The 17,686-nt window shown below is 38.3% G+C and overlaps 1 protein-coding gene across 2 annotated transcripts in view; it reads left to right on the top strand.

Annotated features, from left to right (window-relative positions):
• ABCC4 (ATP binding cassette subfamily C member 4) overlaps positions 1 to 17,686 on the top strand; it is a 153,652-nt gene that overhangs the window by 118,914 nt on the left and 17,052 nt on the right. Inside the window, exons 26-30 of one of the 2 annotated variants that reach the window (XM_054383741.1) lie at positions 2,067 to 2,123; positions 3,348 to 3,503; positions 7,450 to 7,539; positions 7,973 to 8,145; positions 15,308 to 15,413. In XM_054383741.1, the coding sequence (XP_054239716.1) occupies positions 2,067 to 2,123; positions 3,348 to 3,503; positions 7,450 to 7,539; positions 7,973 to 8,145; positions 15,308 to 15,413 (582 nt within the window). The remainder of the gene's footprint in view (positions 1 to 2,066; positions 2,124 to 3,347; positions 3,504 to 7,449; positions 7,540 to 7,972; positions 8,146 to 15,307; positions 15,414 to 17,686) is intronic. The other variant, XM_054383749.1, reaches the window with a different exon arrangement.

The raw sequence follows: 17,686 nt of genomic DNA, 5'->3' as shown, positions 1-17,686 counted from the left end.
CATGTTTCATTCCTCAAGTGGAGCTCTTTAATAATGTTCATTTTACAAGAATTCAACTCAACTTTGCTGCATGGAGATGCTCTTACAGAATTAAGTATGGGTGAACTAAAAATGATGCTTAAGAAGAAGAGTAAAAGGGATATTTATCTCCTCCTTACTTTTCTTCCCCATTTGCCACCTCTCCAATGTAATAGCAGAAAAGATTTCAATTTCTGAATGAGGGACAGAAATAAAATGAAAAACGGAAGATATTAACAATATATGACCAAGTCCTTGATGGGGGCAGGAGTGGGAGGGATGACTGGGGGGATTTATTTTTGCTGAGTGATTATCCTGTGGTTTTGTCATCCTGAAGTGAATTTACCCAGCTTGAAATTATTGCCAAGAACTTTGTGCTTGTTTTCTATGATGTTTTGCGGAGTATTGCAGTAGACTGCCACTGTGTAAAATAAATCTCTCAAGCATCTGTGCTCCTTATATTGGTTTTAATTATGGAGAAGCATCTCTACAGAACCAAGTTTCCAGATCTGCTAGGGATTCTGCAGTGAGAGCTCTTATGCCTGTTCAGATCCACGGCTCATGCAGACTTCTGGTGGCTGCAGTGCCTCTGGCAGGATGAACAAGTTTAAACTTCTGCCATGCTTGTGGTTTTTCTTGTAGCCACCTCAGTGCCCAGTTTGGGTAGCTACTGGTACAGGTTAGGATCTTCTTGTCTCAGCATTCAGTATTTCCCTGCAGTTAAAGCAGGTTAGGAAGGACCCTCGGCTTCAACCATCTTTGCTAACATAGCGGAGAGAGATCAGAGTGCTCATCTGAGGAGCTCTGCCAGCAGCTGGCTGTGATGAACCTCGTCAGCTACTAGAGTTTCAAAAAGAGAAGGTTAGCTTGTGCAGCCTTGGGTTTCAGACAGCACTCTTTGTTTTAGAGTGCTTATGTATGCCTATTGACTAGTATATTATCAAATGCACCTTATTCTGACAGATCCTAAATCTGAGGGTGTGGCTGCATGAAAAAGTTAGGGGGATGAGGGTCTAGATTTATGGCGTGGCAACTGTTCACTTAAGTACACTCACAATGTGGGGCAAAAGGGAGGTTCCCCAAGGGACAACAAAGACATGGGCAGTTTCAGAGTAGCTGAAATGCTGTAAATCTCATTTTTTTTCTGCATCTCTACTTTGAAGTACAGGGAACACTTGAGTAGTGATGAGTACAGCAGGTGTACTGCTGTGCCTTGGCTTAACACTGGCCAACAAAATCCTGGCCATTTTGATTCTTGTTAGGTGGCTAGGATGACTTCCATTTGCAGACTGTCACAGTGTTTGCACTGGCTATGAACATGGGCTTCTGAAGAATACAATTTATTAAAAAGCATAAATAAATGTGAATGCTGAGAGCTGTTTCAAATCCATGTCAGTTTTCAGCAGCCTGTAGTCAGTTGGACCAAAAATACAAATAGATGCCTCTAAATACTTTCATTTGATGCCAAACTTAAAGTGGGATTTTGACAATATGCAGAGCAGCTGCATTTTTATTTTAAGTATCACTGTATTTTTTTATGTTGTTTTTTTCTTTATATCCTTAATACAATACTTTGTATCACTGACATTTAAAGAGAAACAATTGAACCTTTGTTTTCACAACTCTGGGTGTCTGTGTTCTCCATTCAGCATTTTCTTTCTGAGCTGTAGTGTAACTGTTCAGAACTATTTTGCCTTTGTTTCACTGATATAATTTAGAATACTAGACGTTTTGTCATTTCTTATAACAGATTTGCTTAAATTAGGCTGTATCTTTAATAATAAGCACTGTATAAATGTTAATTAGTTTATATACAATAATACAATCATGAATTGTTGGATGAAATTGTTGAATTGGAAAATAGAAGTAGAAAATACCTTTTAGATTATGCAGCATAATTTGCTCCTTACAGTATACTTTTTCAGCGCTTTGTGTATTTTCCATCAAATGTGGGCACTGTTCCTTTGTCTGAGTTTAGTGTCTGTGAGTGTTAGAAAGTTTCTCCTTGCTCTTCAATGTAATGTTTCCTGTACTTAATTTAATTCCAGCAGTCATTAGTGCATACACCTGAATCTCAGGCAGTGGGTAATTGCCCTCTGGTGTCTGTATGTATACTCATGAAGGTTTTCATGTTTCTTCCTCCCTTCTGCATCCCTATCACTTTGCCAGGCTATGTCGTACAAGTTTAATGCTCATAAATCCTTCCTCATCAAATCAGTATCTCCAGCCCATATTAATTTTGTGTTGTACTTCTCTGAACTCTTTCCAGTGTGTTGATTTCTTTCTGGAAGTGTGATGGTTAGAACTGAATGCAGGAAATAACAAATCCTGACAAAACAGATCTGTGTAGAGATCACCTCTGTTAAAATCGATTACTGTGCCTTCTTTTCTCTAAGAATACCTTACCTGAAGACAACATTGAAACAGAAACAAAACAACAACAAAAAGTTTGCTGATCAAGTACAATTTAATCATCAGTAATTATAGATCTCCTCTCATTTATTAATGGGCCTACTTTATCCCAAGTTGGTTTCATTTGAAAGGTTTGTAGGTCTTAACACTTTGCCATTAGCAATCCCACATTTCTCATTGTCTGTACCTCTCTGTCTCTGAAAGCATTGGTTTTAGACGTTGCATACAGGTTCTGATTTTTGTTTGAAACATATAGAAGCCTGAATAACTGTGATTTTATTATTCACTGTTCCTTCTGTTTAGAAAGGAACTGCAGTTTGCTCACCTGGCCTTGTAGTTTCAATACCTGTGTCTTCTCTATTGAAGCTGTCTGAAGCATGAATACAGGTTATAATCCTGCTAGTTTTGGCTTTGGAGTTTGCCTCCCTTAAAGTAATTCACCATAATGATGCTAACCAAAACCAGTCTTGATTATTAAAATTGGGAATGCTGCTTATACATTGTTCCCAAAATGCTGTATGGGAGTCCTATTTTGGGGGTTGAGAAGTAGATGCATGCCTTGAATGATTTGTCTAACATCACCCAGCAAAACAGGTTTAGTATAAAAATGGGCAGCCTTGAATCACATTGCTCGGTACACTAAGCCACTTGTTTACACAATAAGCTACCACACATTAAGGGAAGATCTTTCACCTTTGAATGTGATCCAAGAAATTGTGAGTATCCAATTGTGAGTCACATGAATCCAAACTGATTTGGGGGGAGGTTTTTACCTCAGAAAAATGTTAATTATAAAGAATTTTTATTTGGTGCTTGTTCTGCTGTAAATCCTGTGATGTTGTAAAACTGTTGCTTGACATATTAATTTATCCTGAAAAGCTCAGGGTTTAATTGTACAGTATTGGCTTGCTCTGTAGGTCGGAATAGTGGGAAGAACTGGAGCTGGGAAAAGCTCTCTGATAGCAGCCCTCTTTCGCTTGGCGGAACCTGAAGGAAAGATTTGGATTGATAAATATTTGACATCAGAGCTGGGACTCCACGACTTGCGGAAGAAAATTTCAATTATACCTCAGGTAAGAGAGTGGTTTGGTTTGCTATAAACTTTCTCAATACAATGCTGTAGTATTTAAAATGTTTTGCTGGGATGTGTCTGTATGCAGCAGACAGAATCTTCATTGATGTGTTACTTTTACTTAAATAAGGTCTTGATTATTTTAAGAAAAACAAAATCAGCTTGGAGGACTGGAGCAGTTTCTTCCTTGTTTTGTCCCTGTCTTCCTCTGGAATACTTACAAGTAGGCATTAGCAGTGTGCTGTCCTTTAGTACAGGAAAGAGCAGAGAAAATCTGACAGGATTCCAGTCTTCAGCACTCTGAAGTCACTTTATCCTTTGACAGCAATTCCTGCCTGATGCATTACCTGAAGCTTCCCTAGCAAGGGCCTTTGAAGAATCACTTTCACCTGTCTAGTCACCCTTGTACAAACTAACTGAGTCTAGATCTAGAAAGAGCAAATGTACCAACTAGAAGTGAGCTACCTACCTTTCCATTACTTGGAGACGGACGACCAGAGAAACAGGAAAAAAAGAGTGGGTCATTATGACCCATAAACAACAACTTGGTGAAGTTCTAGAAGCTGAATGCAGTAAAGGCTGCAATACAGAAAAAAACTAACTAGGATGGTGTTAGAAATAGCCTCATGTCTGGTGCTGGAGCAGAAGAAAGTACATTCCAAGAAGTCCAGCAGGTCACAGGTCTTCACATCTGTGATCTTACTTTCAAATGAGACATTGCGTCAGAGAAGGGTGGTGTATCACCTCAAAACTTGATAAAGGCAGAGCCTATGCAGGTTACCATGTTTCATGAGAGCTCTGATATCTTCTATGATTGTTTGCTCTCCAGTGGAGAGGGAAGAAGCTTATATGCTGCAAAGTCTTGTTTTTTGGAAAATAATTTGTCTGGGATGTTCTAGCAGCTAGATAGAACAGTAGGCTAGAAACCAGAGGAATTAGTTTACCATGCTTAGCATTAATTCTTAGATCACTTCTTTATTACAGAAGCTGTATTTAGAGTTCTTACACTATCTTTGTATCAAAATGTTTGCTAGCCTGTTGGCAGGATGACATTCAGAACGTATTACTCTCTTTAAATTGAGGATCTGATAAAAATGGTAATGCACAGTGGTTCTAAGCTTCTCTTGATTACTTGCTTTCTCCATACACCCCCTCAAGAATAGGAATCAGAGAAAAGAAGCAGGTATGCTATTACTACAAAAAAAAAAAAAAAGAAGAAAAGGTGCACCCTCAGCAATTAGATTGTTGCCTAATGCAGAATGTCTTTTGTTCCTGCATGCTGAAGGCTTTGTTATCGCAGTGGAGGTACTCACTTGGAACTAGTCATCCACTATATGTAAAGAGGACTTTTTGTGTATATATGTTCTATTCTTTTTGTTTGTGTACAGCATTCTTTTCTCCTGAAAGCAGATGATCATTAGTTCCTTCAAATTCTGTAGCGTTTTGAGTGCCTTGCCCATAGCTATTACAGGTGATGTCTGCCTCTGGAAGAATTCAACCAAGTTGTGTAAGATAGAGAACTGAGAGGCAAACTGCTGGTCAAGTGTAGTTTCTACGTGTTGAGTGATGCAGATGCTCAAAGTTCACTGTATTTAATTATACATGGGATTTTTCATACATTGGTCTACTGACATGTCTGTAAAACTATTTTAATCCAGTTGAATTCCATGACTTGATGTCATCAGATTTGTATGATAGGAGTTTTCATGATGATTCCAAAGGGTTGTAAGTGTCCATAGGCTAGCAGGGAGCATTTCTTTTCCACATAAGGGAAGACTCGCTCCACTGAGCTGCACAACAAGTATGAAGTGATGGTAGTAACAAGAGGAAGAGTTTAGAATAAAATTTATACTACAGTAAACTGAGTGATAGTCATTGTCTTGTACTGTGTCAATAATTGAAATCGTAATGAAGCATCAGGTAGTTACTTTGCAGCAAATACCTCCAGAATTATGTGGGGAGCTAAGAAACTGGAGGGAGAGATGCTTATTAAAATTGTACATAAAACATGCTAAACAGAACCATTCCTAGAGAGTGATGAGTCAAAACTGAAGTTTCCTCAGAAGTTTAAATATCAACATGGAGAAATAAAAGTGCTTAGGCTTCTAATTGCTTGCTTGGACAGAACTATGTGAAGGTTGTTTGTAAATCTTTTCTATGCAAATATTGTCTGCCTCCCTGACTGCAAGCATTTTTACAACAATTATTTACAGGTTTGTCTTATTACTTTCCTCTCATAAAGTAGACTAATTTAAATAATAATCTGTGTCAGAAATAGTAATTAAAAAATATCCTTATCTTCTGTTGCAGTACATGTCTGTTGCTAGGACTTTTATAATACTTATGAACATTTTATAAATTCAGCCTCTTATTTTGCTAACCTATAAAAATGAATTGAAAAGGAAAATAAGTTTAACAATACTTTCAAAACACACCAATTGGTGCATTAAAATACATATTGTTAAATTACTTTCTGGATGTTTTTGAAAAAAATGTTCTTTAACCTATTAATAGTTTTGTGGTATTTTTTTTTTTAATCCTTTTGCTCATTCAACAGGTTTTTAGTGACATGTTGCTAATGCAACAGATACCTTCAAATAATGAACATGTTATATCAAGAAATGCCTAAGTTCTTTTACATTGCTTGTGGCACGTTCTGGCTTTGTTAATCCTTTTATACCACTCAGTGGTTTAGAAATGAAAATTAAATGAAAGAGTTAAGGTCTAAATTCTGTTTGATTTGCTGCAGCAAATTGGAGGAGCAGGGCATCACTAGAGTTAGATACTAGGGGTGTAAGTCATGACAGAGGTTAATCTCAGAGTAAGCCATCTAATGTAAGTTAGACTTTATTTCCTAGGGGAGAAAAAGGAAACATTTTGCATAAGATTTCTCCAAGACTGACAACATGATGAACGGTCTTCATTTATGATTAGCACTATTACAGCTTTTGGCTTGTTGTTGTCTTTATGTGTGGTATTAAGTGGAGTTTACCCCTGAAGTCGTGTCAGTGCATGACTCTCAGGTCTCACATTAGTGAATCCTGATCTGTTGCTTCAGGAGTTCTGGACCAAAAGTTGTCTTCCTGCTTCTCAAACACCACATTTCCCATTGTGAATTGGTTTTTGACAGTTTGATTAATATTATTGGTCTGACCAGTAACTGAAGTGGAGCATAACTTGATTCAACAACAGGTAAACCCACAGTGGTACCTAAATAGGAGAAGGTACCTATTTGGCTCCCTGCTATGTTTTGAGTTAGGGCTTTGCCCAGGAGTGCTTCAGTTCCATGTAAATTTGTTTTGATGCCATGGTAGTACAGATTAACTTCTGTGTGTATAGGTTTAAACATTGTGTTGCAATGGTGAAAACTGTTGCTCTTAGGCTCTGGTGGTAAGATTGAAAGGCTTTTATGGTATAAAATGTTTAAAAAAAACAATGACCAACCCACAACCAAACAGAGAAGGATACCCAGGAAAGTATCGTGAGCTCTTTGATTCCTCTCTGGTTTATGTACTTCAAAAACAAATTTTCAAAACTGCCCCAACATCATTTAGGAGTATGAGTTCATTGACAGTGGTAGTTGCTGGTTTTCATTAACAATACCAAGAGGACAGCAATGATTTCGTGTACTTGTGTGTGTATATATATCTTGTGGCATCAGAACAGTGGCATGTAAATGCCCTTTTGAGTACCAACATAACTGTGTACAGCAATTTGCAAACAGACCTGTCCTGTTTGCAAAATTACCATCATCCAGTCTGGCTGAGCACTTACCTCCCCCACTTTGAGCACGCTATTGTGAAACGCTCTTTTGCATTTCACAGAAGGTAACTTGTTGAATATTTCTGTGCCAGCTTTGATACAGATTATTTCTGATTATGATTAAACTACTTCTTGCAATATAAAACCTGTGTTTATAATGGAACACTAATTTTACTGGATTTTAGGAGCCTGTTTTGTTCACTGGAACTATGAGGAAAAACTTGGATCCTTTCAATGAATACACAGATGAAGAGCTGTGGAATGCCTTGGAAGAGGTGACTTATTAAATCCAATAATGTGCATCTTATTTTTACTAGCCACGTAACACAACAGTGCTCATGTGTGTTAGGTTATAGATGGAAAAAGGTAGACTACTGTGTGTGCCTTTCTCTGTATGTGTATTTGCATGTGTGTGTAGGCATGTACATTGTTAAGTCTTTTATGAAAAAATTATCCTTTGGGATGATGCTTTGGTTACATTTTGATTCATATCGTACTTCTAATGAACATTAATAGATTCTTAACAATGTGCTTTAATGTTTTTGGAATTCTGATAACTGACATACTGTATAATCCAACTTGGCACTTACTCATTTTATGTCAGAATATAAAAGGTAAACCTTGCATACTTATTGTTGTGTCATCAGACACACAATAGCTGATTTAAAAGAGACTTACTCATCCCACAATATGTTGACATGTCAACAGGTGCAACTGAAGGAAGTTGTGGAAGATCTACCTAATAAAATGGAGATGCAGCTGGCAGAATCTGGATCTAATTTTAGTGTTGGTCAGAGACAGCTGGTGTGTCTTGCCAGAGCAGTTCTAAAAAAAAATCGGATCCTTATCATCGATGAAGCAACAGCAAACGTGGACCCGAGGTAAAAACAAAATTTGTAATGTTAAGATGGGTTGTTTTTTCCTTTTAATATGATCACCTGTACTGTAGAGATGAACTTAAATGCTTCGTATTTCTTGTATTGCTCTTTTTTGTTTTTAATGGTAGCATCATAATTGCCTATTCAAAAATGGGTTGGCTGAGCTTTGACTACAGAGCAGATTATATAGATTCAAGGAATACCAGGTTGGAAGGGACCTCAAGGATCATCAAGTCCATCTACAGTAAGAATGTAGTTTAAATGAGATAGCCCAGAACCCTTTCAAGCTGGGCCTTGAAACTGTCTAATGTAGGGGAATGCACCACTTCCCTTGGGAGTTTATTTCAATGTCTAATAGTTTGCACGGTGAAAAAATGTTTTCTAGAATCCAATCCGAATCTCCCCAGTAGCAACTTGTGCCCATAGAAACTAAGTGCTCAAAATATCTCCAATTTCAGTGCGTTCCATAGAGTAAGTAAATGACTCTTCAGAGTTTATTTCTACTGCAGATGTAGAGAAGACAAGAGCCTTCTTGGAAATGCATTATCAGTGACATCAGAATAGCCATGAAACAAGTTGAGCTTTGTCAGTTTGTGGAAGAAATGTCTCCTGGAAATAAAAAAAAAATTATTTGCTAATAAAAATATGTAGAAAGGTGAAGAAATTCTGTAAGCAAAACCAGATACCTCTATTACAAGATACTGTCCCTTCAGATTGTTCAGATACTGGTGTAGTAAGTTACAGAAAAAATAGTGGTGGTGGGGAAGGTAAGGTGTTCTAAACACCCCAGGAATTGCAAAACTGAGACATTTTAAATCTACAAAGGGACTAATTTATCATTCACTATTTTTGCCTCATGTAACTCAGGCCAGCAGAACTTTCCTGAATTCATTCCTGTTTGAACTAGAGTGTACTTCAAGCAGAACATCCAACCTCAATTAAAAGAAAAAAAAAATCAATGACAACCCTTGTTAAATTGTTCCAATAGCTAAGTACCCCCACTGTTAATTTTTGAAACATTTGAAACGCTGGTGGAAATATTTTGGAAACAATACTGCAAACGTACTGCATCAATTAGTCTGAGCTGAATATATAGTTCCAACAAACTATGGCTTGAGGGAGAACTCAAAGTCCAAAGAGGACAATAACACAGCAAGTCCCTCAAACAGATGCATTAAGGATTTTCTATGTCATCTGGGCGTGACTCATTTTTATAACATCTTCTTGGGGGAGAAGTGGTGCCACTAGGGTAGCTTTGCAGTTCAGCTGACAGTGTATTTCTAAAACCTTTAGAGAAGTGCAGTCCCTTCCCAGAGATTCTCTTTTGTCTTTTTTATCTCTTTTTTATTCTTTTTTTTTTCATTTTTGACTATTAGTTTATTTTTGGCTGAGCTCTGATAGATAAACCATGATTAATCATAGCTGTGGAAATTTAATACCATCTTACTCATCCTCCCTATTTCGGCATTTCATATGTGTGTGTTCTAAACTTGCACTATCCATGTAATTGATCTTGATTAATGTGTGCTGCAATATATATTATAATAAGGTAAATGTTTGTTTGTATCAACTCAAGGTATAACAATACAAATAATAACTTGGAACTACTTCTTTGAATTCAGTTTGCATTACAGTCATTATTACCTGTTCCTTAATGTGTTGCTGTAAGTAGAGCCAAGTATTTTTCAGCTGTGCAATCTGATAGGGTGCTCATGAGGAAATGCTGATGTGGGTTGCTTAACAGCAGTTAGGGAGGCATTTTTGGCATCCTCTTCTGATGCACAACCCCCATACCTGGCACCTTTGTCTCTAGCCTGGCGGCAAGCACGCCTTTTATCAACCACCTGGGATGGAAGCTGTGGGGAGCTGTCACCAGCTCTGGAGATACTGTTTCTCTTTTTGTTTTTCTGGATCTGGATCTCTTTGCCTGAACCACTGCTTGCAGCCATGTCTGTTCTCCAGTTCAACCTGGAAGTAAATGTGAGAAGGCAGGGTTAGGAGTTGGGAGGAGAAGGAAGGGTGAGATGACATGAGGTAGTGGATGCAGGGTGAGAGTTTTGCAGTGTACCTTTGCCAGGGCTTAGGGACACTGCAACTCAGCTAGGCCTTTGTTACTTCTTGCTGAGTGAAGCTGAGCAAAGCAGTTAAAGGAAGGAATTCAAAGTTTATTCTCTCTCCTTCTTGCATCTTTCAGCTCCCACATGTACCCTTATTTTTCCCCATTGGTCCATGTAGCTACCAGCTGCTCTGCATGCTGCCGGGATGTCAGCACTGTCATGAGGGAGAGGAGGAGCTTGCCATAAAGAAGATTGCCCTAAGTCAGACTACCTGTGTGTTTTACATGATGACTGACAGACATTTAATTGATCTTATCTTCTTGGTCCTGAAGCCAGCATTCTCACTCTGAAGAATGGAGTAATTTTAAAGCATTTGAACCATTATGGAAAGTTGCATGAAATCTGGACCAGTAGAGATGAAAATCTTTCTGTAGTCATTTTGGCAGTATCTAGAAAGAAAATCCTTAGTAACTGAGAACATAACAAGCTTCCTGTGCACTGACTACACTATTATGTGTTACCTTGTATTTTTGCTGCTTGGAGAGGACAAAAACTTTTGGGACCAGTGTTTTTTTACATTGGTTGCTCATTGAATCTGGTAAAGACAACCATTGCACATAATTCAGTTTATTAGCCAGCTTAACCTTGTAAAGTTTAACCTTTCATTACGTCTAACTGTTATTTGTGACTGTGTCTCTTTTGGAGAAATTATCTAAAGCCACTCAGGAGTAGTGTGAGATGCTTTCAGGACAATCCCAGGGGGACTTTATACTGAAGATAATGACTTGCCCAGTTTTCTCTCAGGAGCTTGGTTGCTTCTCATTCAGATCATATTTATTCTTGCTCTTTAGATAGTTTTCTTTTTACACAATCAAATAATTCAGGTATTCAGCTTACACTAGATCTTGGTTTGCTGTGATACTTGGTGTTAGATCATCAAACTGTGGTACCAATGGGACAGCTACACCACCATTTTGTGCTTTCTTATTGTATTGTTCCTTGCAATGGGGAGTATCATGATTCCCATTTTCATATAATCAGATTATGATTGAGCTTCTATCATCCAGCAGTCCTGATTTGGGTATTCAGGTTGCATCTTTGGTTTCTAATGTGCCTGAAAGATGGTGGCTTTTGATTCACTGAGGTGGGTGATGGAATCACTTGGCATTTGCTTGGCCACTTTGTCAGTGTGGGTAGACACCACAAAGGGTTCATTTATGCTCTGAATAAAAAGAAGTGCTGCTTCCTCTGTCACTTTTCACAGGAGTAGTTTGTGCTAACTGACATGTGATACAGTCACTACTGTCTGTCAGCACATAATACCATACACAGATCCTCTGCTTAGTCTTCTAGATTGTCTTGTCTTTTAGATTTTCTTGCCTTTCTTACATTCTTCCTGAGATTCCCCTGGAGGTTACTGATGGTGCTTCTGCCTGCCACCCCAAAAACTATACTCCAAGATCTGCCGTGAACATTAGAGAGGATCTGATTGAGTCACTATCAGCTGACATGTTTGCATGAGATTTTGTACTGTGATATTTAAAGATGGAACTATTAGGTCTCTGGTTACTTTGTAGAATGTTTGTCACACCCACAATATGGCCAGCAGTTTCTTATTAGGGATAAGCTTATATTCAAGAAAAACCTGTTTAAGATAATAGTCTGATAGTATCTATCAAAGAATAAGAAATGGTTTCTATTGTAAATGCAGGAAGAGGTGGTGCTATGAGGAATGCATGTAATAAAGGAAGATACAATAAATGAATACAGAAGACAGGGATGTTCAAGAATGAGGCATTCTCCTCAGATAACAGTAGGAGTAACCTGAGAATTATATATAATCTGAGCCCTTTAAAAAATGTTGTTTTCATAATTTGCGAGCAAACTATGATTCTCTGTGCTGTCATAGCTCTGCAGGAAAATCTCCTTTACATAATTCTAGGCAGTATTGAACATTTAATTTCTGTTTCTTTATTCTAACAATAGCAGAGTGTTTTCATGTATGGCCCTGTTTTTTCCCTTTTGAGAGTAGTAAGGTCATTAAGGCATCACTGAGAAGATACCAAAGTAAGATACGTGCATTAACACTGGGGTGAAAACACTGATACTGCAGTCATGTGGAGTGTTAATGATGAAAACTTGGATTTGTCCTGACTCCTCATGTCCTTTTCTCTGATTGCATACTAGCTTTTATTCAAAAGGAGGAGTTGAGGAACATCTGCTTCCCACCATGTTCTTTAGCTTCTTTTAGGAAGTAGGAGCACAAGACCAAGCCTTCTCAGACTGTGGTCTAGAACCTGGTTCTTTTAAGCTCATGACAGAGCATAAATGGTTCTGTCCCAGGTGAAGATGATAATCATCATGCATGGGAACTCTGACTTAACTGTCTGCCTTTCTCTCTGATAATGCCTTCTGTCATCAGTGGGAATTTGTTTTTGTTGTACTGATCGCTTAATCTTATTTTGTTGTAGAAGTTCTATTAGGTCCTCCAGAGCATGAGCTTATGCTTCCTACTGTGGAAACTAAATGGTTACTCCATTCCTCCATTCTGTTCTTCCAAAGCTGTCTTTGTCCAGTTTTTATTGTTAGTGGCTCCTGACATGATTGCATCAGAACAATTCTTTTCTTTTTGCTTAATTTATGAAGTGATAGCAAATATTTATCATGTGCAGACAGATTCAGTGTAGACTACTACTTCTGTCTAAAAAAATATTATTTGTCAGAGGAAGGCATGTGTTGCATGAAATTCTGCTGTATTTTATTTGATTTTTCCAGTTAACAATTTGAAGAATTGAGGCTTTGCAAACAACTGATTGAAGCCAATCTGCCTGCCTAAATAGTTTATCCAGATATCTCCTTTGTCTTTTTTTTACCCTATCTACAGAATACATTATTATTATTGTTATATATAAAGTGCTATTTCATGTTTTAATAGAAATCCTGGAAGTGAGACCCATGCCTTTTAAGTCCCTGACTTCTGGGCTGGAGCTTGCTTGGCTGGTCTAACTAAACCCCAGCATATTTTGAGTTCTTTGTATCTTCCTTCTGTCTTGGATGAGAATTTTAGTTTCTCTACCTTTTTCACCATTGTCACCTGTCATAGGTTAATGCACGGTAAGCGGGTTAACCTGTCTGGTTTTCCCAATACAGAAGTGAGGGAAAAGTAGCACACAAAAGCTCTGTGTTGAGATAAAAAGTTTTACTGAGCAAAACAGATAATAATACAATGCGCAATTGCCTTAGTTAATAAAATAATGTAATATAATGCACCTTAGATTAGCCTGCTTGCAGAAAACCAGGGAACTAGCCAATTTCCACCCATCTCACCACCTTTCCTGTGGGAAAGAGACAAAACCCGGAACCCAAAAGCAGCAACCAGAATAGGAAGCCTCTTGTGATATAATCTGAACGTAAAGCCCCATAATACTTTGCTCCAGCCAGCACTTTCATTTTGGAGCTGGTATGAGGCAGGGTGGTATGAATAGCAGCAGATTAAAACTCAACCTATGACACACCACTATTTTTTTTTTGAAGGCTGATGGGCAGTATGTGAATGCCTCATATAGCCCTGCTTTCTGCCCAGATTGGGATCCAAGGCTTGCTGTGCACTGTGGGCTTCCAGGTGCCTCTAGAGGGCATTCATCACCTGATGGCTGCCTAATTCAGGTGCTCTGGTTCACCTTCCAGCCATGCCTTTCCCCTTTCATTGACTGTGTCTCCATGGAACAACAATGTGCTCTTGTGGCCAAGAAAGCCAATGGGATCCTGGGATGTATCAAGAAAGGTGTGTCCAGCAGGGCTAGGGAAGTTCTTCTACCTCTCTACTCTGCTCTGCTGAGACCACAGCTGCAATCCTGAGCCCAGTTTTGGGCTCCCCAGTTCAAAAGAGACAGAGACCTGCTGGAGAGAATCCAACGTGGAGCCATGAAGATGATTAGGGGACCCATATGAAGAGAGACTGAGATCCCTGGGGCTGTTTAGTCTTGAGATGACTGAGAGGGGATCTGATCAATGTCTATGAATATCTGAGGGGTGGGTGTCAAGTGGAGAGGGCCAGACTCTCTTCAGTGGTTCACAGTGATAGGACAAGGAACAATGGGTTCAAACTAGAACATAGAAGATTTCACCTCAACATGAGGAGAAACTTCTTTACACTGAGGGTGACAGAGCACTGGAACAGGCTGTCCAGATAGGTTGTGGAGTCTCCTTCTCTAGAGATTTTCAAAATCCACCTGGATGCATTCCTGTGCGGACTATCCTAAGTGATCCTGCTCTGGCTGGGGAGTTGAACCCAATGATCTCTTGAGGTCCCTTCCAACCTCTGATATACTGTGAGACTGTGATACCATAGGGATTTGCCCATTTAAGACTGAATGGTGTGCTTCAGATTAGGTGGTTTGAGTGTTTCTCTTGTAGTTAGTTTGATGGTTAATTCATTTAGTGGGTTGAGGCTCTTAACTTCAAAGCCTGTATCCCCTTCCTTGAGTTGTGCATTTCAGTTACTACTTTTGATTTAAGGAAATGTGTCAAGTTCTTTTTTTTTTTTTCTGTGTTCAAGTTTTTGAGCTACTACAGTTCTAGTTTAGTTTACCAACCACTTCCTTCATTTCAAGTGTAAAATATGATTAAATGAAGAACCTTAATTATAGACTGGTTTTGGGTTCATTCTTTGGTTGATTTGCAATGAAGCACATTGACTTTCACCAGCTTTTTTTTTTTGCTGCTTGCACAAACTAAAGTTTGAAAGAAAATAACAATAACTTTTTTTTTTGGTGGTGTAGAAATCTATAGGAATATCTGACTCTACAGAACTTTCCTCTTTCTGTAATCAAAGACTGGGAAATTAGTCTCCTGAAAGTAAACCCACTGCTCTTGCAAAAGAAGAAACTCTGTTGTCCTCAAGTATTAGAGAATAGAGTTCAGAGTATGTTTCACGATGTGCCTCCAAGTCATCTAATATAACGAGAGAGGAAGGAACACTCTAATGACTTCATAAGCATATTTCCTGCTATGCAGTCATATGTGATGAAGTCATAAAACCTGCCTGCTGTTCAGTTATCCATGCAAACATCTTATTTTTTGTCTGCATTGCTCTTGATGTGTTTCAGAACAGATGAGTTCATTCAAAAGACGATCCGAGAAAAGTTTGCTCACTGCACAGTGCTGACCATTGCACACCGCTTGAACACCATTATTGACAGTGACAGGATTATGGTAAGACAGTTAACTGCTTAAGTGTTTAATTTTTTTTCCCCCCTAAAGAATAATGTTATTGACTCATTTCTTAATTTTGATCCAAAAGTGGGCAGAGTTTCAAGTCGTGCTTTCGGCTTATCATGGTTCGCCTAGCTATTCTAGTTACTGTGATAGGCAAGTCATAAAACTGTAGATGTAATGACCTGAAAAGACTTCTTACATTGTCTGGCCCTGTGGTTTCCAACCTGCAAGGCGTGAACCTATTGCAGGTGAGGTGCAACAGCAGACCTGGGCAAATAAACTCTGCCAGCCCTAGGAGCCTGTGATGACACACCCGAGAGGCTCTGGACAGAGTCAGCTGGATTCAGTCAGGTTCATTAATTCAGTCTCAGTGGGCTGAGGGAAGCAGTGGCAATACTTAGTGGTGTAGGATGTGTGATGAGGAAGTGGTAGATGTTCTGGGGCAGAAGATGCAGTGGTAGCTGCCCTGGGGCAAGGGTGGTAGTGAAGAAGTGGAACTAGACTGGTGAGGTAATAAAAATGGCCAGCTTTCTAAAGCAACGTTCCAACAGCAAAGATGAAGCACTACCGATCCAGCAGCCTCTGCCATTTTTGTTCCCAGCAGAGTAGGGATGTACTCTGACACTGTGAAATATCCTTTCTGCCATCTTGAAATACTTGCTGAGTATTTTCATAAAGGCAGTGTGATCTTCCTCAGCTCTTGGGAAGTGGGGCTGGTTTGTGTGCTTGAAATTATGTACAGCCTGCAGTTTTGCAATTTTCTGTGGTAGGAACAGAAGCCCTTTTCAAACATTTTCTTCACAGACAGTTAATGAACTAACTGATGTAGTGGAAAAAATGAGTTTGTGAGTTGAACTCAGATTTAACTGGGTTTTAAGCAGAAATTACCCTTCACTTCTTGGTGGTAACCTTAAAAAAAAAACTTTCTGCAACTTTTGTGAAGATGAACCATGATAGTGCTTTCCATGTTTCTTTATTGGATGCTCAAAACATTTTAAATTCAGTGATTGAATTACAATGGTTGCCTGAGGTAGACACAATATAAAACAAGTGGATCTACTGAGGAGAATGGTGTTCTGAGGAGTAGAATAGATTGTGAACTGAGTGATTATAGTTTATTTACAAAGAGAGAAACCAGGAGAACTGCCATAAGTAGTCATATAATTGCAAGCATTTAACATATAATAAATAAGTATTTTCCTTACTAGTGAATACCTCCCCACAGGTCTAATGGATATTTTGGTGTTTTCTACAACTAAAGTGAACAAAGGATTTGTGAGGAAACAGCTGTGACCTAATTAATGGCTGTGTTTGTTTGTTAGCTGTCCAAAGGGATTTCTGTGGGATTTGGTTTGTTAGTTACCATTAACATGTTATGCACAGAATGCTCTTTCCATGAAGATGCTTTCTTAGTTTTACCTTTAATATCATGCAGGTATAATGAAAATTAAATATTTTATTTACTTTATTTTCTTGCCAAAAATCATTAGAACAAAATGTAGAAATTGCCCTTCTCCCCAAATTGCTCAGTATTGTTACCAACTATATAGCTACTCTATTGCATTTTTAGGTCCTATACATTATTCTTAACCTTATGTTGTTTGTTTAGCTACTATTACCATTTCTGGTTTCCTAAAAGTTCTTGATGCTCATACATTGTCTAATACAGTTTCTTTTTTAATACTTTTGAGCAAGAGTATTGAGGAATAGATTTGCAAGATGATGTGACTTTCAGTCTGCAGTTGCTAGTAACGCTTAAATATTTTTCATCCTTTTGCATTCCTTCATTTTGAACTTCTGTAATTTTGGGGAGGGAGAAGAGGGTGAGAGGCATAGGACAAAAAAAGGAATGAACTGACATGTGATGCCTTAACAAACCTATTTTCTTGACATCCTTACTCAGTTACTCATTCTGTCTCTGCACAAATCAGAAATATGATGGCATATTTAGAATGATCACAGTTATGACAGATGTGCTTTTGTTACACTTTTAATTACTTGAGTTATTCAGGCATGTAACTCCTACTGGGAATATGGCAGAATTTTGGAAGAATAAGACAAATATGTGTTAAAAATTCCAGGAGAACAAACCTTCCTCTAGAAGACTTAACTATTAATGAGTGCCATTAAGAATAAAAGCAGCATTCATGGAAAATTAATAAAGTACTTAAATATCACAAAAGTTGAGAAGGCTCAGCTAAAGAAAGCTTTCAGTGTATTTTAAAATTTGTTTAGTCTATAATGTGTTTTAGTAATCCCTAAATTTAACA

This window comes from Indicator indicator, chromosome 1 (genome assembly GCF_027791375.1).
Source record: "Indicator indicator isolate 239-I01 chromosome 1, UM_Iind_1.1, whole genome shotgun sequence".
Taxonomy (NCBI): domain Eukaryota; kingdom Metazoa; phylum Chordata; class Aves; order Piciformes; family Indicatoridae; genus Indicator; species Indicator indicator.
The sequence above is the reverse complement of the archived record's forward strand: the minus strand, read 5'-3'. Positions and strand labels throughout refer to the sequence as shown.